At 45.1% G+C, this 27,462-nt stretch overlaps 1 protein-coding gene across 1 annotated transcript; it reads right to left on the reverse strand.

The window, feature by feature from the left end:
• Positions 1–7,675: 7,675 nt before the first annotated feature.
• Positions 7,676–12,439, reverse strand: LOC308045394 (protein FAM162B-like). Its single transcript, XM_080352658.1, has 4 exons — positions 12,207–12,439; positions 10,731–10,836; positions 9,266–9,374; positions 7,676–8,628 (listed from the first exon to the last, which is right to left on the reverse strand). Exons 1-4 carry the CDS (start codon positions 12,337–12,339, stop codon positions 8,521–8,523), a joined length of 456 nt encoding a protein of 151 aa, XP_080208784.1. The 5' UTR covers positions 12,340–12,439; the 3' UTR covers positions 7,676–8,520.
• Between the last annotated feature and the right edge of the window lie 15,023 nt (positions 12,440–27,462).

A 27,462-nucleotide genomic window follows, 5' to 3' on the forward strand; every position in this document is an offset into this window, starting at 1 on the left:
TGAATGAACAGTAAGCTGAGAGGAGGAGAAAGTCTTTACTAAAATATGCTCAAGCCTCCAAGCATAACTTGAGAAATGAGGAAATGCCAGGAGAGAGTTTGCTCTGCAGCAGGCTACTGTTGTAGAGCCTTCAAATTGTGCTTAAACACTAAATCGTTCAATTGTTAGAAGCACTTAAAACACAAAACTGAGCAGAAATAAGTTTTCTCGTTCTGGCTGCGGGAGGTAGTGGAGCTTTTAGATCAATTGTTATGCAAATCTGCCTCTAGATTCAACCTAGGTTAAAAACTACTCTCCAGTCAATTAAAATTGGAGTCTCTGAAGTGGTTCTTGCACTAAGCCTAGCTTTCCATAGATGTCAGGCTGTGGTTTTGCATTTTAAAATGTAGCTAGGAGTCCCAGTCCTCTCTTGCAAGAGATGGGGAGGGGGGAACACTAGAAGGATATTTGTTCAGGTGCACCAGGGAAATGAGCTTAACCTGAGCCAGACACCCCAGCAAGGTCCACCAGAAAATCCCACCCCACAGCTGGGACTGACAGTCTGCATGGATGCCACCTCGCCAAGAGCAGAGTATTTGGCAGGTTGGTATGGAAGGCCTAAGATGCGGCAGAGCTATGGATCAAATGCAGCCTGGCAACATAATTCCTGGTTTTGTGACAGGGCACTAGAATCACAGCATAGTTTGGGTTGGAAGGGACTTTCAAAGCTCATCTAGTCCAACCCCCCTGCCGTGAGCAGGGACATCTTCACCAAGATCAGGTTGCTCAGAGCCCCATCCAGCCTGTTATGGGATGTCTCCAGGGAGGGGGCATCTACCACCTCTCTGGGCAATTTGTGCCAATGTTTCACCACCCTCATAGTAAAAAATTTCTTCCTAGCTCAGAGCAGTGCCCAAAACCAAGGGCCAAGGTGCAGCTGGGGAGAAGCATGAGCATTTCAGCCACAAAACTTCACTAGCTCTTTGTCCAGAGGCTCATAAGGCTTTTTCATGCTCCTGGGCTCAGGAGAGGTTCAGGAGGTGCTGCCAGCCCTGCATCAGGCTGCATTGCACTGGGCTCAGCCCTTGCATAGTCACCAAGTGATGCTGCATCTCCCCACAAGCACTGGCTATGCCAGCCCCACAGGGAGCACAGGGAAGGGGTCACTGGCTTTTACAACAGCAAATTTAGAAGGTTCATAGTAGCAGTAATCACACATGAGTGCATCCAACACTGCTGCATCTTGCCCTCCATCAACAGGCAGACCTGCGGGCACAGAGCTCACTAAGGCACTGAGCTGCCCAGCCCTGTGGTCCCCCAGTACATTGCTCCCCACCTGCATCACAAAACCACCTGCTACACTGAGGTACAGACCACACAGTCCTCCTTTTTCTAAGGCACTTGTTCTACAGTTCCAAAATGAAGCACCAAACAGCTCATAGTTCAAAACCACAGACGTCTGGATTTCTTAGTAGGTCAGTTTACACAAACTTATGTTTCCAATTTCCTCTTCTCACCCCAACCGCTCCTCCACTTTTCCAAAGCAAAGCTTGTGTTTCTAGAAGACCAGTGCTGTAAAAACACTCCTGGGTTTGTGGAGTTAGAAAAACAGCATGCAGTTGATTTAAATGCACCATGTTACAGCAGGCAGACAGGTTTCTCCTTCAGCAATATGCTTTATTAGCCAATACACAGGTTGGTTGGTAAAATACATAAGTGTGTCTCTAGCCAGGATGCACAATGTGTGTGATGAGCAGTGCACAGTGTCAAGCCCTTCCCTGTGGGAACTGGGTTTGCCAGGATGCAAACACAGCTCATCTCATTCTCAGCGAAACCTGAGCAAACTACCACAACACCCGGGCAAACACCATGAGCTGGTGAGCATCCGAGTTGTCCCAGCCACACAGTGCCTGGGTGGATCGGTGCTGGGGACTTAGGGATACTTATCATGGGCTGAAAGCTGATGTGTTAGACAGTGCACACTCTGGTGAAGGCAGAGAGACGGTGGGTGGAATAATGGAGTATAATAGCTGTACAGTTAGAAATCATAATGGTTCAGCTTGTGCAGAGGGTTAGTTTCCAAGAGAGCTGTTATCTCAGCTCTGATGCCTGGGTGTCAGAGCTCTATGCCTGTTTTATTGGTTAAGTACATGGTTTTATTGCCGTTTATAGAAGTATGCCTGCATACAGAGCAGCAAGGGACCACATTAGCCAGGAAGTGCTGAGCTTACACCAGCTGCTGTGTGAGAGCATCCAGACTCCAGCCAAGCCTCTGTGAGAGGGTTGATAAGTGCTTATGGTGGGGGGGGGGGGGTACCTTAATTCCCAGGTCATGATCCGCAGCTGATAGGTAAAAGCAACTCAAATCACTTATTCTTGTTGATGAAAATGTTAACAGGAAGGAAGGAGTCAGAGAAAGACCAGGGGAAAGCTCTCTTTTCTCTTGTGTCACCCTTGGCTGTTTCTCCATCTCCCTTCCAGGTTTGTGACTATTTCTGCACTCTGACATTTTCTATGTTTAATATCCCCACTCATAAATTGTATTCTTTCTGGTACACTCCCAGGACAGCCCCACAGGGGTTGACCACCACAGCAGGATCTTACACAGAGCTCAGCAGCATCTCCAGGGCCCTGGGTGATGAGGGGCCCCTTCCCAGGTCCCCAAACCCCATTCCTTCTAAGTCCTCAGCTCTAAAAGTAAAACAAACCCATAAAGGGGTGATGCCTGTGCCAGTCCACACTTGCACTTGCCTCCTCCCAGGGCAACCCTGCTCCCAGGGGGTGCAGATTTCCCCACCTCTAATAGCAGTGACATGTCATTACCTGCCTTTGTGGCATGTGTTGGGAGCTGCTGAGGAAAGCAGGGGTTAGATCCCCCCTTAGTAGCTGTAGGGAAGTAGAATCTGGGCTGCCTCGTCCTAGTGCAAAACTGTCAGCTTCTTTCCACAGGGCTGAAAGCAAAATTCACATCATTCCTCCTTCAGATGAGACAGCCACACTATTTCACTCTGTCTCAAGGGAAACCTACTTTTGAGATAAAGGAAAGTAAAATCTCTGCAGCCTACCTTTATGTAAATATATGTGTAAAAGAAAAAACCTGAGGGATGTTGCAAATCATTTTTCAGGCTGGTGCATAACTTTGTGCACAGAAAGTGGATCTGGAAAGGGGTGACTCAGGCTTATGTGCAGGCACAGTTTTGCCAGCATTTTTATAATTATTATTATTTATCTCTGTCTAATTGAAGCAAAATAAAATATTTGGGCACAAGATGTTCTGCTGAACATTCTGTCCTAGTTCTTCCAAAAGAAGACCAGCCCTAAGGTAGTCACTGTACATTAAAAAGTTCTTAAAAAGAAAGCCAGTGTCCCACCTGAAGATAATTGCAGAGTCCATGTGTTGTGGGAAGTCCAGAGGGACATGAATCGCAGCACCCATCTGTACTGGTGGCTTGAGCAGAGGAAGGAAGGAACAGCAGGGCGGATGCACTGCTCTGCTTGCCCCACAGCTGGACACCCCATTCCCAGGCCTGTCACCCCACAGGCAGGTGAAAACCACAGGTCATGAGACTGCAGCTCTTAGCTGTGCTGGCTCAGCTGATGCTGCCTTGGGACCCCCAGAGCAGCTGCACAACCACAGACTGGCTTTTGGGAGGATGGCAGCATCTGCTGTAGAGCAGCCAGGTGCCAGGTCACAGTTTGGCCCAGAGCAAAGGACACTGGAGGGACACAGTCACATTTGGGGAACTGTTTGCAAAGTGCCATCTGAGCAGTGGCTGTCTCTGCTCCTCACCCTGTGCAGTTCCCTACAGGGCTACCCGAGCCCATTGTGGCAGGACACCTGTGTCCTCGTAGAAGCAGGAGACACTGACACATCCAGCTGTCACCCATGGAAGACCACAGACATCTGGACTTCACCTGAAATAAGCTCAAAATCCCTCCCTGGTGCATTCAGCGAAGGCCACAAGAAGCAAGTAGATTAAAAAAATCCTCAAATACTAAACATTAGCAGCTATAGAGATGCTGTAGGAACTGGCACATTAGACACTGCAGCTGCACAGGCAGCTTCTTGCCCATTTCTGCAGTTTTACTGTGCAGCGTTTGGCAGCCCCACAGCATCCCACTGCCTGTGCGTGGGCTCATTCCACAGCGGTGGGTGCCCAGCAGTCCCCAGCTCACAACATCCCCTGTGTCGCCTGCACAACACCTCTCGAAAGAAGGAAAAAGGAAATGAGTGGGAGGGAACAACATGCAATAGTTGTATTTTTGCTTTACATTAAGGTTTGTTTGTCAAGGAAAATTGCCCTCTCATGGGGCTTAGAGCACTGAAATGCTGAGATATTCAACTACCTACCTTTCAAGGTTTACTCCAGCCCCTTCATACAGTTTGAAACCATTTAGGAGATTGTTCCATCCCCCCTGGAGCAGCATTGCTTTAATGACATCTTTACAGCCCTAATGGATGACCTTAGTAAAGATTATAGGCCTGCTGTTAGACATTTGTTGCAGGACAATGCTTAGACCATGATAAAATAGCTATTGGGGAGCCCAGAGTTCGGGGCGACGGTGGTGCAATTCACAGTGCACCACACGAATTGTGTTAACACTCATACATTCTGTGGAAACAGAAACATGAACCTTTAGGAATGATAATAATTAGCATATGACTAATTCATTGGGCTATTTTGGTTTCCATTTCATTTTGAAAAATCTCAGGACCATACATCATCTGGGAGAAGTGTATTACAGACCAGCATAGCAATTCCTCAGTTTTCTTGTCTAGTCTCACTGGCAGTTTCTGATAACTCTGCTCATGCTGCAGAGCACACATAAGCCATGAGTGAGCCCAACTCTTCCATATGAAGCCCTGTTTCAGACTGACCTCCTCCCTATGGCAAGCACTCACACACCCAGCAAATGGCAGTCCCTACCTAAATAGCTCGAGGTTTGTGTCCCTTCACAGAGGACGACAGTGCCACGAGAAATGGTCAGATCCCAGCTCTCAATTTCCATGTAGAAAACTGTCTCATGCACAGACAAGGTGTGGAGCCAGCTAGCGTAATTAGCCTTCAGGTTTGTGTCTGAATCCTTCACAAAGCAAATTGATTAAATGGTCAGGTCCTTTCAGAGCTCTTCATGAGCTATCTACTCATCATATGACTGTCACAGAGATTTTGCAATAAATCATACTGCACTAATGACCATCCGGCCACGGAAAATTGCTTTAATGCTACTTCAATGCATTAATGAATGATCCATTAATTAATTCAAACTATTGAACATAGGCCTTGCTTTCCTCCTAGACAAGAATGACCTTGGTGCCAAATCCAAACAGAGGAGTGGTGTTTAAGCCATTTCTGAAATCACGATGAGGATGAGGACCCCAGACGCCTGTGGGGCAGCAGCAGCCAGCTGCATTGGCAGCTCAGTGCACCCAGCTGTGCCCCACAGCTGCCTGGCTCCCTCAGGAAACAGAGTCTTTGGAAATGGCTGAAACTTCAAAAAGTGGTGGGTGATAACCTTAATCCACAGCCAGCAGGAACCGCAGCACTGATTTTAATGGAAGCAGAATTAGATCAGCTTCAGCTACAAGGAAAAACTTTCCCCCAAAATTATTATAATGCAAATCTCTATGGCACCAGCCAACAGCACACTGTTAACCATTTCCATATAAGAGTTCATTAAAACAGCAAAAATCCTGCAAAGAGGGAAGGACTTTCCTCCCAGTAAAGGAGGAGGTGAGAGCTGAAATGACTCACCCGTGGTCTCTCCAAGCATCGCAGCAAACCTGAACATTCTCAGATCCATCTCCTCACTCAGAGAGGAACCAGCCCCTTGCATTGTCCTCAGGGCCACACTAGGGAAATACAGGGAACTTTATTAAAATGGAAGAATAGCTCCTACCTAATAACAACTCCCATCCCTTTTTTAAATGACTGGGGAATCGGGTGTGACACTGAAGCAACATGGATGGGAGGGGAAAAAAAAAATCACACCACAACCCTAAGGTGGTGCAGATTAGCCAATTATACATTCAGGAAGATGTGTTAATTAGAAGCTTTTCAAGAGAGGAGTCAAAGGACTTTGCAAACACAGACGGAAACCGATTTTAACAAGCAGTGATTTTAACAAGCCCCAGTGCTGGAGAGGCATCAGCAGTGCAATGTCCTCTGCTGGCATCTCCAGTTACTACAGGGGATGGCTTCAGCCAAGGCTGCGCTACTCCAGGGCCAGCAGTTGCCCAACACTGACTGAGTGCAAGCCAGCAATTAGTCTGATCAGTTTTGGGGGGAATATTATGATATTAAAATGAATAATCATGTAGCTGGGACTGGTAAAGGATTATTTCCTACCTAATAGTCATAGGTCCTTGTGAGAGCCCAAAAGCACCTCAGTCATATGTTCTCTCAGAAGTGGCCCATCATTGCTCAGGGAAGAGAAACTGATTTTTCCTTTTTCTTAATGGCAATGTCTAGTGCAGCAGCTTCATGTCAACAGAGACTCAGACTGTTTAAGAGGATTTGACAATAGCTCACACCTGAACTATTTTTTTTTTCTTTCCTAGGCAGAGGGAAGTACAGAGCAGAGAGTGGAACTCACAGTTCATTCCCTTGTTCTTTGTATAGGGTTATAGTTATCTCCTTTCCTGCTTAAGTCAGGGAAGCTCAGAGCATGAATGTGGGTTTGTTTATGAGCATCAAAATGAGTTCCTTTAAGTGTTATGTGTGCCTTCTTAAAAGGCTGACATGAGAGCCATTTAAGAATTTTAAAAAAAATCTAAGTGACTGACCAGAGCTGTTTTTGTTTATCCCCAAATGGACAGTAACTTTGAGGAAATCCTTGAGGTTTATTGCTACTACATTATTGAATACTACAGGGAGCAGACATCACTTCTGGTGAATTGTACTGCATGGGGCTGTGAGCTAGAAACAAGGACTGCGAACACTGAGCCATGACAGATGTAACATCCCCCTCACACACACTCCTCATCCTAAATGGGTGTGCAACATGGAGAAAAGGGCTCCTAAGAAGCATCAAAGGGAAAAAGCCATCCAACAATCACAGGCACAGGAGATGGGGTCCCAGAGCCCAACAATTGCTGTTCACTTGCCAGTGCCCCAGCCTGTCATTTGCCTGATCTTTTCCATGTAGTGACACATCAGCAATAAGTGGACATGATTTTTGACACAATAGATCCCAGAGACCTGAGCAGCAGCTTTCAGACTCCACTGAAGCACAAGTGCAACTGATCTGAGTAATAAACCTTGCACAGACCAAGCCTTGGTGTGATGTTCAGGACACCGCGCAAAAGCTGATGGCATTTGCCATCTTCTGATGTAGCTAAGATGTCTGGCTTTTGTCACTCGACGTCCCCTGACACTCTGTGCGGTTCATGCAGCTACACCAGCCTGTCCTATGGGTCTTGAGGGGTTATGAATGATACAGAGGGGCTCAGACCATCAGTGCCCACGAACATCAAGTGGGGCCTGTCTTGAAGTTTAATCACTTCATGAAAATGAAACTTTCAATATTTCATTAGGATGTCTCCCATCTGTTAAACATCATCCCAGAGAGTTTGGTGACACTTCAAATGAAGCTGTGAAGAGATGTGTTTGTTTCAGATGTAATTGGACAGCTGTTTTATTATGAATTAATGAACTATGATGATTAAGAAGAATTCGTTTTTAGCAAACCATGTATTAACAAATACTCCTGACTAAAATCACAACTAAGCGAGTGCTAGAGAACTTTCATGACAATGACTAGAAGCAGAAGATGAAAAATCAGAGGTGCAACAGAAGAGGTGCCTCCACGACAGGTTCCTTGTTCCCCAGCTTGCCCCACAGCAACCAAACCCCTCCACATGCCCAAGCTATCACATCACATCACATCACATCACTGCCATCTCCTCTGGCCCAAAGCCCCTTTTGGCCCAAATCCGTCATCAGGGTCTGCTCACACCCCTCCATCTTCCAAGCCCCTCTGCATGCTCATGTCCCCACTCTACCCTTGGCCACGGGACACTGCGAGCGGGTGGGGAGGGAGAGGGGACAGTGATGGCAGCAGGACTCTGGATAATTGGCCTCTTTGTGCTTGCCAAATGTATTTCAGACCCTTCTTCGCCCTGCTCTGGATCATTTTGGGCAAGGGTGTTTGTGCTAGAGGCATTGCATGGGATGGGATGCCCTCTGATGTAAGGCCATATCCTTCCTGGCTACCAGGAGACAGCCCCATGGCCACACTGAACATCAGTAGCACCATGAAAAGCTGATCCTGAGCTGGAGAGTCCTGCATCCATCCTTCCAGTTTAGAATAGTTGTCTGTGTTTCAGCAGAACCCATTGCCAAAGACCAGAGGCCACAGAAAGCAGCTGTTGGAGTTTCCACAGGAGTTTCCCAGTTTGTATGGAACAATTTTTAAGCAGTGAAATCTTTGCGCTGAGAGTTTCAGTAAAAAAGCTCCAAAGAGTTAAGTGGAGACAGGTACATACGCCACATGTGCAAATCACTTATTTCCTACTGTTAAAAATAAATCTCTTCCAAATCATTGCAGCTTCCCAACAGCTGCCTCCTCATCTTTCTCCACTTCAGCCTTCCATTTGGCCTTCTTTTCTATGTTCATCCGCAGCAGTGTGTGATCCCTTTTAGCAGCCTGGAAAAGAAACGGTGAAAATCACTGCATGCACACATTTCCCACCATTGAATCTCCCCAGATTTGCACCACTGTCCCTTTTGATATTTTGCAGTGACAGAAGTTAATGTGTTTCCTTATTTTACCAAGTTTTCAGCATTTTCAGCTCTGATTAGCAGGAAAATTACACTGTAAATTGTTTACAGGTGTGTTGGGACATGCAAGCCAGGCTGGAGAGCCTCCTTCCCCACCAGTGGGGTGGAAAGAAGTGTGACACACAGACTATGCACGCAGGATTGCAGGATCCTTACAGCCCACAGATGCGGGACAGCATCAGGCACCATTGACACTGTCTGAGCTACTCAGACAGCTACTACAACCTTTGGACCGGCCTCTTTCTGAGACACCATGGTACAGAGCATTGCACTGCATGGGCTTATGGCAAAGTGGACCAGAAGCAACACATTAATCAGCAAGTTGTTCTTCTGTGTACCAGTCTCTCCTCTGCAGAATGGGGTGATACAGGTCCTGTGCAAATATTGCTTATATGGACTTATTCTCAAACCTATCTGTCTACTTGGGTGCTTATTTACAAAGACAGCATACAGAGGCCATACATTAAGTGGATCAGATAACCTCACCCAGAAAAAATACTCACTTCTTTGCCTGTGATTACCATGGCCAAACAGCCCAGCACGGTCAGCGCAATCATGATGTAGCAAACCTTTATCCTGACACTGCTTCTCGCTGCATCAAGGACCTCAGACCTGCAGAGGACAGAGCAGAGTTTCTGTCTGCAGCAGCGTGTGTAAAACTAGATCATGGAGAGATGAATAATGAATCCTTGAGTTTTCCAGCAACTGCCTATGAATGTACAATGTGTTTCAGCCTTCTCTTTCTGCATGTGCATGGAGGAGAACTCAAAAAATTAGACTATGGGGGAAAGATGTAGCCATAGGGTATTGCTACTCCTACCGGTCACCAGTAACAAGAAGAATAACAAATCCTGCTCTCTTCTAACAGTGTATATGAGAGTGAGTACCTGAAAAATGACAAGGACAGGGAAGTCTTTTCATTATGAGGGGCCCAGCTTTGGGTGTTGCAGGGCAAGGCATGGGGTGCTGTACAGCACCAGGAGACACTGGGTCTGAGCCACCTGGGCCAGGCAATGGCACCATCAGTGGAAAAATAAATGAACATGCATGACATTTTGGCTAAGATCAGTGGAGAGTTTTCACACAGAGAAGAGGCACAGCAAGTGGTGCCTAGGTCTGTGGCCACATCCCCATTCCCACTGCAGGAGGTGCTTTGTGGCCTTGTCCCGCTGCAGCGTAGCCCTCTGCCAGGCAGCTGCCACCAACCCCACCAGCCTGCAGTGGGAGGCTGAGCCTCAGCTGGAGTGAACAACTGCTCTGTCCATCTGGAATTGTCTTCCCACATTGCTGAGCAGCCACAGCTGTCGCTGGGAGATCTCCAACACCTTCCATGAGCGACTCACATAATTTTTCTGACAATTCACACTTGCAAGAGACTGCAGTGTGGCAGCGGGTCATTCATGAACTCATATCTAGCGATGGATTTCCTTACACCTGCAAGGGTGGAGAAGCCCCTGGATTGTCACAAGTCAGGAAGCATTAGGTCTCTAAAACTAAATGACAATCATTTAACAAAAATACTTCAACAAGGAGGCGAAACTGTAGCCCAGACATGAGGATCTTGTTGCAGAAGTCTGTCAGTAGCTGTGTATAACACCAGCTTCTTTTCAAAATTTATGTGGCATTATTGATTGCTACTCAATAAAAACTAGCAAAGCATGTAAAAATCTGAAGTGATTTATCACGGTGACTTCTGAGTTACAAAGCTGCTTGTCTTGCAAAAGACATTTCAGCTTACTCTGAAACTTATGATATCTAAACAAGTGAATCCAGTTTACTTCACAGGGCATGACAAAAAGTTCATGTTCCCAAAGATTCAGATTATTTTTGGACATCAGTAGCAGCAGACCCCATCAGCATAGAGAAGCACTAACACTCACCATGTGAGCACAGTTCTGGGTAATGCAGACTGGAGTCTCAGTCTGTATGTTCATATCCAAAAAGGGTCATTCAGACAGGTCTACTTACGATATAAGCTTGGGAATGTCCTCCTCCTTTTTAAAGCGTCCTGCCCATACTAACACCTTTTTATCAAAATTTGTAGGCCTTCTGTCATTCTTGAAAGTTTCGTAACCTGTAAGAGATTTTATAAAAGAAAACAATGACCTAACCTTAAAGAAGGGAAGAGGCAAAAAGCTGCTTGTACAGGAGGAGGAGGATTGAACATTCAGAATGGCACTTTTCTGTGAGAGCTAAATGTGCTTTCTAATGTCAAAAGGACTCAGCAGCTGGTGTGATATGCTTTGTTATATTTGCAGCTTTTTTTTTGCTTTGCGCCTTTTTTTTTTTCTTTTTTCCTTCAGTTTAGGTAGGTTTTTAACTAAAAATATCTTCTAATCTTCTTGATTATGGGGCGAAGGATGCAGGGCTGAAGTCACCCAAGCCCACAACATGCTCTCACCCTGCTAGCATCTTGCTTTCAAATGGCCCAGTTAAGAAAACTGCCAGCAGCTCTAATAACTCCTTGACAGCATCTCCTTCTAAAAGTGCTGATGGAGAGACAAAGTCTGTTAAAATACAGCCTGGTGTGATGCTGGCAGTTGTTCTCATGCAAGCTAGGTACCACGTTACTGTAGTCTAATGATGATACATTACACCCACCAGCCTACCACAGTGATGCCATTAGCATGCTGTCACTGTGAGCACAATGAAAAAGGGAGTCTGGCTCCTCTGGATGGAAGTAAGCCCAATGACAGGCCATGACAAGAGCTGTGGCAGAGAGATGCTGCAAAAATAGGGCAAGCACTGGCTGCCTCAAATCCTGGCTTTTGCATTGCACACCTGTACTGGTGTAGCTGGGACTGCTCACACACCCAGGTAGGTGCACCCAAGATGTCAGGTTATGGTGCCCTGTGCTTGCACATGTAGCACTGGTGTTTAGAAACGCGCTGTAAGTGACCAGGGCATGCAGGAAGGGATGGACATGAAGATACCCCCAGTCTCAGTGTCCTGTGATCCTTGACTGTTACTGGATTGTTAGTGCTTGGCTGAAAGAAAATCACTGCTGCTACAGAACAGGGCACAGGAACCATCTCTTCCTGCCTGCGTTAAGATGGTAAAATTACATTAAGTTCCTTGGCCCCAGGCCTGCTCCTGCATGCCAGGACTTGTGAATGGCTGAAAAACCCCAGGTGTAAATCTTGGCACCCAGACCCCCAGGTAAATTCCATTTCCTGCTTCTCCTATTTCTCTCACTGAGTGCCAGCAAGATCAGTAGAGCCGCATCTGAAGAATCAGCGTCTGAATCAGCTTTGTGGTAAGGAGTAGAATGGATCGCTAAAAGGACAAGGTCCATGCCAGGAAAGACAAGGTCAAAGTCCCATGCTGGAGACCCTGCAGTAACAGCCACAGACAACAGCAAGGGCTGTTTTCTCACTGTTTCCTGCAAATACCCTTTCCCTCTGTGCCGCAGCACAAAACAGCGACCAAAGTCTTTCTACCCACCTGGATTAGCTGTCGGCAAAGCTGCATCCTGAGCGCCCTTCACTTTGTCACCAATGGGTCTGGCAGGGTGTGAGACCAGCCGAGCCATCTGCTGCCACAGCCTGGGGCTGCACCCCAACAGCCTCCCCAACATCCTACCCCCACTGGCACCGAGCCACCGCCTCTCCACCAACCTGGGAGCACACAGGGAGACTGGCAGGATCCCAGAAGGCTGCTTCTAGGGGTGATTAACATAAAACTACCCCTTCCTGTCAGAATGGAGTAGCAGGTATTTCCACCCTGGCTGCCAACAGTTTGTGCTTGCGTCACGATGACTAGCTAAATTTGTCACCCGTGGTTATCAAAATGACACACCTTCCAAGCTTAGCGAGCAGAGATCACCGCTGCGGCAGCTCATGGCCAGCCCAGGTTCTGCATCCCAAGGAGTTGTTCAGGAGAGCAATGGGCTTTCACATTATTTTCTCATTATTTTCCTCTGGTAGTACTAAAATAGGACAGTATGCTATATTTCCCCAAAGACAGGCTTAGTGACTGCTAATTATCACAGCCAGTTAAGCTGTTAGAGTTCTTAATTGTTTGGAGCTAAAAAATAATCTTGCAAATCAGTTGCTTTAAACAGACTTTTGGAGGAGGAACAGCATTCCCCTATTTCAGGATAAATGTGGTTTCACAGAAGGAAACTAAAGCTGATACCTGTGGCTACAAATGCAAATGGGGAGTCCATCTCACATCCAGACTGCAAACTTCCCTGGTAAATAATTATATTTCAGATATATTTCCAGCTTAAATAAGTAAACTAAGAAATAATGTCAAAAACCTCAGGTGATATAGTACTTGTCAGTCAGTAAAATTGTCACTGAAATGTAGCAGTACCTATAAAGTATTTGCCCTCTTTGAATTCAATCTCCATGAAGTCTGGATAATGATGGATGTTTTGCATAACATCAGCTGTTCTAACCAGAGAATGAACCAAAAACCATGCTATTTTATAATTTTGATATTTCTTCCACGTTTTGCACAAAATTCTCTCTGGTGGGTAAGGAAATGGAAATGCAAAACACTTGTCTCATTTGGAGCAGTGGTATATTTGCTCGCCATAGACATGCAAGGCTCTAAAATTGATTTACAACTAAGGAAAAAATCCATTGGAAAGGGAAGAAGCTGTTGCCAAAATGAAAAAAAAATCAGAACTATTTAGTAATACTATCAAATGCAATATTGCAGATAATCAAAGTGTGTCTAAGAGCAAGGCTAGGAATTGCAAAGGAATAGACCTTGGGATGTTGGCAAGGATATTCTTAAAGGGTTGAGAGGATGAAAGATGTGAGACAGATGCAGCTCCAGCTACCCGGCTCCTGGCCCCAAGAAAAAACTCTACCATTTATAGAGATGTTTTATATTTTTTGTGAACACAAAGTTATTGATACTGAAAAAAGAAGAAACTCACAGCAAAATCAAACGTAGTTTTCCCCCTTTCAGGAAAGCTGTACAATGCGTTTGAACATAACACAATACGTTCAACTTAATTCGTTTCTAATCCGGTAAAGCAAACTCGATCCATTTCCAGATTAAGAAACCATACAGAGAATAAATGGTGTTTTGAGCTTCTAACTGCAAACAAGACCTGCAGACAAGCAGAAATCAGTGGGTGTGATTATGCTGGAAGAAACAGAAGACAAACTCGGTAAAGTTGCTGAGGACATTTGCATCCTGCTCAGGATTTCCCTGGGGGAAGATGAGTAGGGGAGGAAGAAAGGTGCATTTATAGCATAAAATATACAGATCTCAGCATCCCCGAGCATCCCACAGGCCCCCTTCTCACCTTGCAGAAGAGCTGCTGAGTGTAAAAGAGGCACCGTACACCTGGACATCCCTCAGTCCTCAAGCCAGGTAGGCAGGAGGGGCTGGATGCAGCCGATGGGACATGGGATGCGCTGCTGTGACGCTCATGTGGCAGTTGTAACCACCCAACCCCACAGGGGCTCCAGCTGTTCAGAGAATTTTCACTTTAACAGCCGCTCTCCAAAATGCTTATTGCAAAATTGTCAGACTTTAAGTCCTGTCTGATTATGGATTTGAAGAGGAATGAAAGAACGTTTTTATTTTATCTCTTGGTTTCTTAAATGTGGAGAAAATCTCTGGCTTTTCAGGACTTTGGTGCTTATCCACCTAGGGGTTGTCAATTGTTTCCTCTAGAAGACACACCAGCTAACAGCTGAATTAATCATGTCTGCTGTGAGCAAAAAAAACACTTCAGTATTTATTTTGCCAGCATTTAGAAGGGTAGACACAGAGATCCTCATGAAACCACAAAGGCAGTTACTTTTTCCTGAATTTTATTTGTTTCTCTGGCACCGTGAATGCTTAATATCAAGATGAGTTTCACTAAAGTGCATGAAAGCTAACAAAGCCTATATACACCACTGTGTTTTTAAATCAAGCTTTGCCTTGTGCACTGTGGATCTCTCTCTGACCAAGAGCATGTTGAATCCCTTCCTGAACACCAGAGGGATGCAGAATGCTCTGGGACCAAGGTAGCTTTGTGTGCAGCCTGGTGGCCTTAGTCTTTAGAGATGTTTTATGCCCAGCCCAGTACATACACATCGCCCTCTGCCCAAGTTACAAAACATCCTCATAAGGCCCATCCGTTCACTCCCCTCGCCATCGCTTGATACCCATCAGTGGCTCATTAGCAAAGTGTAACCATTATTTCATGACCATTAAGCTCACAGATGGAATTTATAGCAGTAACAACTTGTTCAGAAATGCAGAATTAGCAAAACTAGGCTTAAAGCACCATCTTATCCTTCTCCCACACCTTTCGGCCAAGAGGAGAGCAAGACCCCAGCTCCTCAGCAAGCGCCGATTCGTACCAACAACAACTCACACACTGACCAACTGTACAAATGTCCCCCAGGCTTCCGCTAAGCTTCGCTGCAAGGAGAGGACACAGACCTGAAGGTTTTTGAGTTCCAAAGGAGCAGGCTGGCTCAGAGGGAGAGGATGGTTTGCAGCTGTGGTGGCACAGACTCAACATTTCCGTTTTCTGTGCAAGAGTAAGTTGTAACCCTTGCTGCACACTGGTGCCAACACTGAAGATGGAAAACTAAACACAAACCTCACAGGACTCCCTCCCGGTCCTGTATCATCTTCACATCCCTTCTGCCACCTCAGACTCTGTTCCTGTAGCTGAGCGCAGCAAGAACTGGCAGCCAGTCATGGAATCATAGAATGCCCTGGTTTGGAAGGATCTTTGAGTCCACCTCCTGTCCCTGCATATGACAACCCCATAGTTCACACCATGTGTTTGAGGGCGTTGTCCACTCTCTTCCTGAACACTGGCTTGGAGCCATGACACCTCCCTGGGGAGCCTGTTCCAAGACAGGAGTCATTCTCCCCTCCCTAAATGTACACAAAAACCTTTGCAGAACTGGAACTGAAAGCCCAGAATATAAAATCCATTTGTCTTTGATTTCTGACTTTGCACTGTGATTCCCAGTAGCTTAGTTCTGATTACTGTCAATCAATTACAGCAATGAGAAACTTGACTTTGGGTCCTCTTCGCCTGTTCTTCCTTTTCTGCTTTCAACAGCCACAGGAATGAAAGAGTTTATTCATCCAGAAGCCCCAGGTTCCTGCACATCTCTTTACATCTCCAGATTAATTTTCATAGGATTGCACAAGAAATTTTTTTAGTCATATACATGAAAAAATTCATAGGAGAATTCAACCAAAAAGTGTTACTCTGTAAAGCTGTTTTTGTGTGCAGTGTCCTCAAAACCAATAAGGCTCTGTTTTACATGCCATGCAAACTTTTTACATGATGGCTGTGATAAGGAGCAGAAGATAATCTTATCTTAAAATTCTTTGCCTTCCCCCCATCTGATTAAATATGCAGCAGACCTCTGTCTTGGTTCCTAGATGAGATAAACAAGCAATCTTGGATGGGCTTGTGGTTCGTGAAATTCTAAGTGAGTCAGGAAATATTCCTCTGCAAAACTGTGTGTTCTCCAGCAGCGAAATTTAACACAGCAAGAGCAATGAATTGCTTTGAAATGTCTCAGTTACCTGCAGAGTCCCAGCCCAAGAGCCTGTTCCTCCTCTCCAGGGTCCCCAGGAGCAGCACTCCCAGGGCTTCAGTTCTCTCCAGGAGGCGAGTCACATCCTCCCCATATCAGGAAATCATCGTCTACCCTAAGGAAACTCAAATGCAAATTCCAAGAGACTAAAAGCTCCTTAACTGTTTCTCATCATGGCCAAGTCAAATCAAGGGAACAGTCACAGCATCCTACTGCAAAACCAGAGTCAGAGGGTTTGTAAAGAGCTCTAAAAACAAGAACCAGCATGAGCCTTTAGTCACTGCAGGATGCTCAGATTTGTATTTTTGTTGTTGTTGTTTGGTTGGTTTTTTTGTTTGTTTTTGTTTGGGGTTGTTTTTGTTTTCCTAGGGGGCAAATTCAGTGGTGCTTGTGAACTGGACCTAGAGTTGCTAACCTCTGCAAACACACACTAAAAAGGGACTTGGGACGGGTCTGACATGCCTTTGATACAAAGTGCAGGGTTTATAACAGTTGGTGCCAGAAGGACAAAGCTCAAGGCAGCAAAACAAAAGTTAGTCATTGCTCTGGCAAAGCCCCAGTATTTCCCAGTGTTTGGAATGATCATATAGGGGCAATGAAAGGGCATGTCACTTCCAGCACAGAGTGACTTGGCACATGCAGCAGCTGCCTACCGTGCATAACTGAACCATGGGGTAGCTGCCTAAGTCCAGCTTATCATGGAGGAGCAGTCAGATGCAAGCAGCAAAAATCCCAGGAGCCACAGGCAATCCTCCAAGGTGTTCAGGGTGAAATTGCAGCTTTTACAATCAAGGAAACTAATGCACCGATGAGCTTTGCAGCACCAGGCCTCCGAGTTCTGGAATAATGCACAACTGGACCACAGAGCAAAAATGTGCAAAACTCTGAAAGGAAAACAAAACCATAATAATCCTAACAATTTACATTTTGACTCAGAGATTAAGAGAAACATTTAATTTAAACCTTTTCCACACCTGTTTCCCCAGCTGAGCCTGAGAAACACACTGACAAGGACAGACTCATTCACTTGTCACTTAATGATTTTCTTTCCTGAGAAAAATGGCGTTGTCTTCAAAACCAGACACATTTAGAAATTTTTCAGTCCATTAGTCAATAGTTTAGGGAAAAAAAGAAACCTAATTTTAAAAGATTGAACAATTCTTTGTGGAAATGTCTTTTCCCCACACTTGTTTTAATAGAAGGATGACTTACATTTTTTTTTCAGCTCCTGCAGAGAAGTCATGTACCATCGATCAGGCTAATAAAAATTGCCAAGATCTTTATGATCCCCTGCACTGTGGGGTCAAATTTCCCCATCTGGTGACTGGCTGAATACGTGTGCAATCAATACAGGAGCGAATGTATCCTGGGTAACTCAGCGGAAGACACTACCCTGGCGACAGTTTGTCCCAGCAATGCACACCAACAGTAGTGCATAACAGGGCAAGTGCATTCTCGAATTTATGACCTGTGTTTCGACAATCCCTCTGAAGAGACAATAAAACTCTTCCCAACACTCCTGGGTGAGCCACAGCCTACCTGTAGGACGAGATTTACTCCCAACAGCTCTTATGTGACCAAAGGGGCCATCAGGGAAACGCATCTCCTAGAAGATGCATAGTCCTCAAAGTGCAGCATGGAAAGGACAGGAGAGAGAAAATCTCCTGTCAGACAGGGCTTTTGCATTGTGGTCCAGGGGCTTTGGTGAAACAGCAATGCTTTGCTTTGTTCAAACCACTGGCTACATCTGCCTGCACTCTCAGGGACTGGCTCATGCGTGCTGCTGTAGGGCTTAGAGTTGGGCTGGTGGCTCCTCTGCTCCTTATTTGTACAAGTCCTTGCATCAGAGGGTCCCAGAATGTTACTGGAGCTCCTCCATAGTATGGTAAAGAAATAACAAGGAGGAGGAAAATGAGAGACTTCTCTTGAGAAGATATATAATGATTACAGAGCGGGCAGAAGCTGCAGTAAAAGAAATTACATCCGACATAAATAGGACTTCACCTCTTTGACAATAACACAAAGCTGTCCTGCATTTTCTGGACTATATATGTGATGGAAACACATATACAAAGCCATTGAAGTAAGCTGTCTTACTGAAAGAGGAATTTGTCCAATAACAGAGTTTTTCATAGGTACATTACAATTCCAGTGTGCTACCCCCATCAGTGGGCAGCTCTCATTTGCTTAGACTTCAATAAAACATCTCCCACAATTACTAATACCATGCTTGGGGAACTAGAGATTCTGAAAAAAACCCATATAAGTTGGAGAAGGAAGTGGCTAAAGTGGGGATGGTGTCACCAAATTCACACAGAGGTTGGTGAGAAGATCATATAGGAAAAAAGAAAGATCTCAAGGATTTGTGTTGTAGAAATGGGACGAAGAGCCCACAGTGTAGTGGCATCTCTTTGGGGCTAAGGATGAGGATTTCTGGCTGCATTTGTTTAACTTAGGCTGCCGAGCAGATGCTGCCATGGAAAAACGGATAAAATTCCAAGACGTACAAGCAAAGCCATTCTAGTATAGAGAAAACACTTTTAGTATTCTCATATAAGATGTCAGGAATAGCTTGTACTGCTCTGATTCCTCAAGAAAGTTACTCAAGAAGAAAAGGAATGAAGGAATAAATAAGAGGAATATGTCTTTTTTTCTTTCTTTCTTTTTTTTTTTTTGGCCTAACAAAATAAATACAAATGGAGAGGGATCATGGCAGATATCTCTGAGAAACTCAGTGCCAGAGGAGGGCAGTTAGGTAGGCTAAGTCACAGCACTGGCACCTGAAAGAAGAGTATAAGCTGCTCATGATGGATGCCATGGAAAAACACAATAGTGGGACCTTTGCCCATTTCTGTGTCACTTGCCTTTCATTAACACAGTTCCTCATTGGCTACTGTGGCCATTAGTCTCTTAAAAAAAACCAGGGAAACAGCAAATACACCATTCACTGTACACAATTATATTAAAAAAAAAAAAAAAGAGCAATGCTAAAGAAACCATTAGAAAAGGGAAGCAAATGTCTTTAACATAAATGAGTTAGACTACCTCTGTTTTTGCTATGCTTTCTGCATACTTTACAAGCAATGTAGCTCCCAAATTTCATATGAAGAACCAGAACATTTGGCAAGGCTCCTTGGGAAGGAGCTTAGAGAGTTAACAGCCAAAGATGAAAACCTATTCAGAGAGGAACACGCATGTCCTAACATTACAGGGAAATGCTGCCCCCATCTGTCTTTCAGTGACAAGTTTTATTTTCCTGCCTACTATACCTAAACCATTCATCACTCTCAGAATGAAAAGGTGATTTTATTGTGGCAACCAACTCTGAAGTCTGTGCCTGGACTTCTGTTTGCACTGGAGCTATTAAGCAATGCATTGTTGGTAACTGAAGTTAATATGACCCCGTTGCTGCAGTGGAGTTTAAATGTAGAAACATCTTGGTTTGCTGTATTGAAGATAGTGTCTCGCCCCAAAAGAACATTCTTCATAAAACTAAAACTGGCCAAAGAAAAAAGTAATCCCCAGTGCCAGGTGAGTAGGAGTACTGAGAGGCAGCATTGGGGTTCAGCAAGGATAGAGCAACCCCTGGTCCTGCTGTGATTTGTACTCCAGTGCACTGGGCAGCAATTTGGGGATTTGGACACCTCCATCCTAGCCTGTTACAGAAGCCACAGACAGCATGGCTGGTTTTCCGCTTTCATCCACATTGGTAAAAACCTAGCACACGCACACGTACACAGAGAACAGAGACACATTTTAAGCACCATCAGTGGCCCTCAGGAAGTACAATATATATATACTTCATCTAGTAGCTGAAGCATAACATTAGCCAGTTCTGTATGTGTTTGGGATGTAGAAGGAGCATCTATTAAACCTCCGTGAGACAATGCCGCTAGACAGCCAAGGTCCTCAGAAAGTGCTCTGGCTGATGGAAGTGCAAACCACAGCATGTATCCGTTAGCATTTGCAGAGCTCCAGAGCAGCAAGGCTTGCAGAGCAGATGGAGATGATTCGCTATCAAGACCTGTGTCTGTTAGTTCTTTTAATGAAATTAATCCTGCTGAAACTCCAAGAGAGGAGCTGGAAAGTCCAATTCTGCTGGTCCACAGTAAATATTTCCACCTACGCAGAAATGCCCATTAGAATGTTTTTAACAGGTTTGTTGAAAAGAATTCTCAAATAATTTCTATTTCTAATTTGCTATCTAGTTTCCTAGATTAAAAACTTCAAAACAATCTTACCAAACTGCTTTTCATGGAAACATCATTCACAAATGATCATTTCCAAGACTGCAGAGTAGTCAGTGCACCCAGGACTGCCCAGCCTCAGACCCTCTACCTGGACCCAGGATCCCTCCAGCGACTCCCCTCCCACCGGCTTCTCCCACATGACCAACTCCAGGTCTGCCTGATGCCTCAGCAATTAAAGTGCCTCATTACAGCCTTTCTGCCAGGGACCTTAATGCGATCTGTCATTTCACAGCCCAGTCGCTCTATCTGAACAGGTGGAATATGGCAGATTCCTTTCATTATTTTAGGTTTTGTCAAACAACCAGTACCAATTCACAGTATTCTACATATTTCCAGATTTTCTGCTAAGCATTCCTCTTTCTCTGATCAACAGCTGCATCAAATATACTGCTCTATTATGCCTTCCCACATTGCCGTCTGCTTTCCCAATCTGTCCTGTACATATGACCAGTGTTTGGTCCTTTTGGCACTTACTTGACGTTTGCTTGTTTCCTCCTTTGCTTTCAAAGTACTTGAATAATATTCAGCAAAGTAAATCTGAGGACTAAAATTCCTGGTAGTCATTCACTGGAGTTTAATCATTCTGGTCACATAACACCTGAGGGAATTCTACCTGTCTTCATGCTGGTAGCACCATAGCAAGTAGATCTGCTGTACCATGCACCACCAATGCAATTGCACCCAGCTCCTACTGTAACTGCAGTTCTCCAGCCAGCCGGAGACTCCTCCGTGCCAGAGCAAGACAATTCGCCACCTCCCAGTGACTGTCCCCACCAGCTGCATGTTCCAGACAGGGTCAGAGCCTCCTCTGTGCTGAACCCTTGTTTTCAAAGAGGATCACTGCATTCCTCATCACCATGAAATGGTGTTTGTCTCACAGCTGTGGGAGTTCTCAGAGGACCTCCTCAGAGGTTTGGCTCAGCAACGGAGCGTGCTCCACTCTGCAAAGGCAACGGACAGGAAGGGGAGTGAGCCCTGCAAGCCTTTTCTCCCTGTCCCCCCGTCTTTTTTTCTTTCTCCTCTGCATCCATTTCAGGTGGTGGTATTGAACATTAGCTCTCTGCTTTCTTGCAGACTCCACAATTCATCTTTCGAAGCAAATTGTCTTTTCTTACCTTTATTTATTAACAATAGTGGAGAACAATTATCCCTCCTGGGGAGGGAAGCTGGTGTCATTGGTGCTTGGTGCTTTTTTTTCACATTGTGGAGCTTAGGCTGCCCATAGCAAAGCTAGTCATGCTTTCCCTGCTTTTTGGTTATAGCAAGACAATCTACACCAAAAGAAGTTCTGCTTTTCTGATTGCTTGAAAAGAAATAATGAAAGTCAGGAACTCAGGAGATTGTGCACTACAGGGAGATGTCCAGATGAAACTGCGTTCAGGCTCTGTTGAACATGAATCTGTTCGTGTCTGGCTGTGCACACATAAGAGAGAAAATTCAATAGGTTTCTCTCGGCAACATTCTGCATTTTATTGTAAATGAGTTAAAGCTTGCAAACATGAATCACATAGTTCAAATTTGGCTTTCTAGGACAACTGTGTGAGATCAAGCCAAAGGGCAAGTCCAGGCCAGTATTTTGTCTCTACACCAGCCTGGTGCAGACACCCAGGGAAGAACATAAGAGCAGTAGAAGCATTACAGACCCACTTCCCTAGTGTTTTCTGAACCAGAAGTACTGTCTCTTTGAGTTTTTGTCCTTTTTCACTAGGTTTTCTGAAAGATTTTGAAGGCATGCAACCATTCAGTACCAACACCTTTTGGCAAGGATCACCACAGCTGAACTGAGCATTGGACAAAACATTCCTCCTTTCACTTTAAAGCTGCAACCTGATAAGTTTTCATATTTTCTCTTGTTCTAAAATTATTAAAATTATTTAAAATAGTGTACTTAGTCCCTGCTCTCATGATTTCCATAGATGGCTATTGGCTCTGCTCTACAACCCTGATTTTTGCAAAGCAAAATAATTGCTCCCTTTACTTGCTTGCTGAGCAGAGCCTACCCCAACATTCAGATTGTCTTTTGGTGCTTTCTCTGTACCTCTTCAATTTGGCTGTGCCATTTGGGCTGGGGGAGCTGCACATCATATTCAAGATGCACACTCACACTTCACCTCTGCATTGACTTCGTACTTCACTGGGGTGTAGTTTCACTCTTTTATAATGGGCTGAGTCATCACACACTGATAAATCAGTTCAAGAAAGTTCTCTCAAGCATTATGTAGATTGTTTTATTGAGGAAGAAAACCTTCTTGTAGTAGCTGTGACTGTGCTATCAGTCAGCATGGTTGATGAAGCAGTGTCAGCCCAGGTAGGGATGCCATTTCCCACTGCATTTCCTTTAGTGGAAGATCCAGTTTAACCAGCTGCTCTGTCTTCCCTTTCACCATAAATTCTGTCCCACATCTCCTCCTTCTCTGCCTGGTCAGCGGTTGCTCTCTCTGAGTCATCTGATTTATAGGACTCTAATCTTTAGGGGATCTATTATATGATCCTGTGACAAAAACTATCAGCACTGGGTTTTTTTGAGGTTTGGGTTTTTTTGTGTATGTTTTCATTTGTTTTTATTATTGGTGGTGTTGTTTTTACCAAATAATTACACACTAGTTTAGAGTAAGGTCGTTAGTTCTTGCATAGCCATAAGCTCAATCATATTGCTAGCCAGGCATCAGGACCAGAACTGGAGGGGTGGTGGGAACAAGGATCTCTGAAACTGGATCTGGCCAAAAGCCTCAATGTGAAACTACAGCTGCTATCACCATGAGTTGATGAGTCAGGTTAAGGTATCAGTGGAGAAAAACCTCTGCTCACATAGAGTTCAGATCACACATATTTCATTTCCCTCTACATCCCTGCTGGGGCAGGAGAGAGGATGAGGAGAACCAGAGCCAAGAGTGGGTCTTCTGCCCTATATGTGCCCCAGACCAGAGGTTTGGTTGCAAAGTTTCATTCATAAACCTAGTTAACCTATATTTTTACAGAAAATTAATCTACAAAAATCAATGAAAAATGCTTACATGAGAACGAGTAGTTCTATATATAGTCTTCTTTCCTCCGTTCCTTCATCAAGTGTTTTTATCCATAGCCTATAGATTTCAGTTCATTTTTTCCCTTCCCTCTACTTTCTGCCCCGAAGTCTTATCTACACGGAGGATGTGGAGCTTCCCTGGGACTCACAGAAGCCTGGGATTAGATATTGGCTCCCAGAATCCCCTTAAGGGATGTCAAATGTTATCTTTTAAAAAATAACTAACTAACAGCATTCGGGTAACTACTTTTTTCTTTTTTAATCTTTAAAGGGGCCTGCCAGCATTTACCTTATTTGCATCACAGAGTGTCATCCTTCAGAGAGCTGGAACAACAATTTATTCTTCCAACAGTGTAAAAACCTTTGCCCTAGTAATTTCTTTGAGACCAGCAGACATTAATTTCTTTCAAGATCAGTTTCAATTTGAACATTTGGGGATTTTTCTGCTGGATCAGACTTGGTAGAGTATTCCCAGCCCCTTCAAAAGGTAACTCGCAGGGAATATATGATTTTACCTTCAACAGACAGGCTGTGCAATCGCCTCCGCACTCCTTTGCAGCTCCCCAGCAAGTCAGCTGTGCTCACACCCTGGTGCCTCATGCACCTCCAAACAGCCACACTGTGACTGTGTGGCAGATGCCCCATCCCTCAGAGCCTGAATGTGGTGCCATGTCAGACAAGCCATGGCCGTGATCTGATGGAAACCACGGAAAATTAGATTTAAAGCTGCAACAAGAAAATAAAGCCTTCAGTTAAAAATGTGTGTGCTACTTCTGGCTCCATGCTGATGCTTCTTACAAAGAAACAAACAAACAAACAAAAACTAAAAAGCCAAGAAGAGGACAAGCCTTGGCAAGGCTACCTCATCGACAGGCATGGAGAATGAGAACAGGCTGAAGCTCAGCAGACCCCTGGGGATTTGGGAATGGGAGTGCATAAAGTGTCACAAAATTGAGTTGTGGGGCTGGAAAGGTCTGCTTAATGGGACAACCAATCTGCTGAGATAACCCAGGGTCAGCTCTAGCCTGCAGAGGCCAGAGTGGCTTTAGCAGGGAGGCCGTATTGCTGCTGTAATACTCGGCTCAAGGGCACGCAGGAGTTCAAGGGTGCACCAGCTATCTTTATTCACACAACTGGAACCAGATTAAAAAACCACCCCAAACAACCATCCTTTCTATATGGCTGGTCGGATTCCAAACTCAGATGCTGTTCAACCAGCCAGGCAGGAGCGAGTGCCAAATAACTCAGGTTGATGCTGCTGCTCTACGACGCGCTCTCAGAGCCGCGCACCGGCGGGCGGCAGGAGCAGCGCGGGGAGCGCCGGGCTGGGCCGGGAGTCGCGCCGACCCCTCGCCCGTCCCCGCTGCCGGGAGCGGAGCGGAGCAGAAGAGACGAGCAGACGCTGCTCTCTGCTGGTTACCGCACCACCACACAGCCCGGCTGGAATATGGCCTGTTGCAAACTGATGATATGGTAGAAACAAAAGTAAATACTAAAAAAAAAATCACTTCCTGCTTACAAAAATTCTCTGCAATAGCAACATCTTTGGGATTTAATATTTGCTTTACATACATATACAAATGCCAGTTCAAATACCTCTTTTTAAATGTTTCCATGTTGCAGATGTGGCTTTCTGGAACTGTGTTATCTTGTCTGCCTGAAACATACTTGCATTTTGAGCCAATCCAAAGTGAACGCACCTTTGTTGCACTTCTGCTTTCTTTTTCTGAGATATTTCCTTTCAGTCCTGTTTACCTTGATCCAAAGCAGAACCATTTTCTTTTTTTCCATCCAAGTAAAATACCCCAAAACCCTGGTTTTTCAAGCACCTTACTGGGAATGCTGCACTGGTTTGCACTGCTGATTTTTCAACACGGCAAACACCAGGATGTTGGGCAGCAGCCTGCATGGGTGAGGAATACACCCAGGTCTGCTGGGCCCATCCTGCCTCCAGAGCAGCGCTGAGTGCCACCACTTCTTCATGGAACCCTCAGGGGTCTGGCCCCTGCTGGGCCAGAACTGTGATGGGTGAGGAATGTGAATGCCAACTCCTAGATACTCTTTGAGGCTCCTCCAAGGATGCCAGAAGTGAGCTCATCCAAAGAGAGCAACAGCAGCTGGGTGTACTGGGATGATGTCAGACATGCGCACACAAATAAGGATCCCCGGTCTGCCAGGGTCAAGGACAGCAAACCTTGCCTTCAGAACTGGGGGATTTTTATACCTTGGAGAAGGAAAAAAGCACCGAAACTGGATTCCCAGCCCTTGAGATATTGTCTTCCATTGCTCTTCGGGAAAGCTTTGATAGTGCAACATCAGGAAAGCAGCTCCTAGAAGCCCATAAACCAAGTCCAGAGCAGAAGAAGCCTCAAAGGAGCCCTGCGCACAGCAGCAGGGGCTTCCTGCAGGGCAGTATACAGCTGTTGCCTTCAGCATCTCCTTCATCAAAACTTTCCTGGATTCTTTCTGAAACCAATTTAGTCAGGCTGCTTCCCCACCACCTCTTGGAGTGCTCTTGTTACTTGACTAACTTCTCTCTCTTTCCTAGAGCCTTCCTGGATGTGAACTGATGCCCACTGTGGCAGCTCCAGTGCTCCACTGGGGGATGAAGCACCACAGATTTGCAGCTAAGCCTCCCTCCTTCTCCCACCTTTCCACAGCTCAGGGCCAGCGACAGCACTGTTTTCTGCTGGTTTGTGGCTGGCCTGTGACTCCAGATAAGCTGCAGTGCAGGAAAGGGGTTCTCTTCAGCAGCTTCTGTTACAGGCTATAATTCCACAGTCCTTTTTTATAAATTCTTAATCACTTTCTGTATTTTCTGAGCCTGCATCAAGACAGGGCTATTGCACTAGGTATAAATTCTATAAGAGAAAGCTTCCTGGAAGTTGAATCTTTCCAGTTCAATTTCCCGAAGGCTTAGGATCACAGAAGAGTTGGTGGTACTTCCCACCAAACATCCCCCCCCCACCCCCAAACTCCATACAAAAGGCTGAAATCTCATTTTCCAGCTCCAAAACCATTAAAAACTGAGAATCACTTATCACATTTCATTTGCCATAAAGTATTGATTTCTCACAAAAACATCACTATAAAACATACACCAAGGTGTGTAGCTTGGGCAACAAGCCACTATCCACACTCCTTCATGTCAAGAAACAGTGACAAAGCCCTGAGAAGAAGCGACAGTGCTGCACTGTTCCCAAGGAACCGTTGTCACAGTAGGAGAGGCATTTCTCAGCACATGGAATGGATTCATTCAATCCATTGGTCTTTTTTTCTTTATCAGGAATTCATTTGTGTTATGAGTGAAGTCAGGTTCTCTTAACCTAACTCACTAGGGCCTAGGTAGAAGCATAAGTCTGTGTTCCCAAATGCATTACAAACTTCCTAACTTTTTAATAATCCCCTTATTTCAGCAAATTTTGGAGTAATAGCACTACAAGGCAGTTATAACCTTCACTTGGGGTAAAGTTCTGCTTCTGTTGGCTCTGCCACAACACCAATAACACTGTTTGGATCTTTAAAAAGCACGTTGGGTCTCCTTTGGAAGGGAAAACACAAGCCTGAGTCAAAGATGCAGAGGACAAACTGACGGGTGAAGTCTCGGTGAGTGTAGGAGAACAGACACATCAGAATTCAGTGGTGACTATTTCATCCTGCAGCATCTAATGACAGCATATGGAAACACAGGACTTTTGAATTATAGACAGATGAATGTGCTGAGCATGGGGCATGACACAAAATATGTCTCTTTGAGGATCCCAAGGGGAATAATGAGAAATAGAAAAAGCCTGCTTTTCGCCATGTTAAGGACGCCTTTCCTGTGATGGCAGTTTTTTTGCCACTCAACATTTAGATGCACAGACAAAAAACACAACACCGTGTAGTCTACATCAAATCCT

The sequence above is a fragment of the Nesoenas mayeri genome (assembly GCF_963082525.1).
Source record: "Nesoenas mayeri genome assembly, chromosome: 13".
Classification (NCBI taxonomy): domain Eukaryota; kingdom Metazoa; phylum Chordata; class Aves; order Columbiformes; family Columbidae; genus Nesoenas; species Nesoenas mayeri.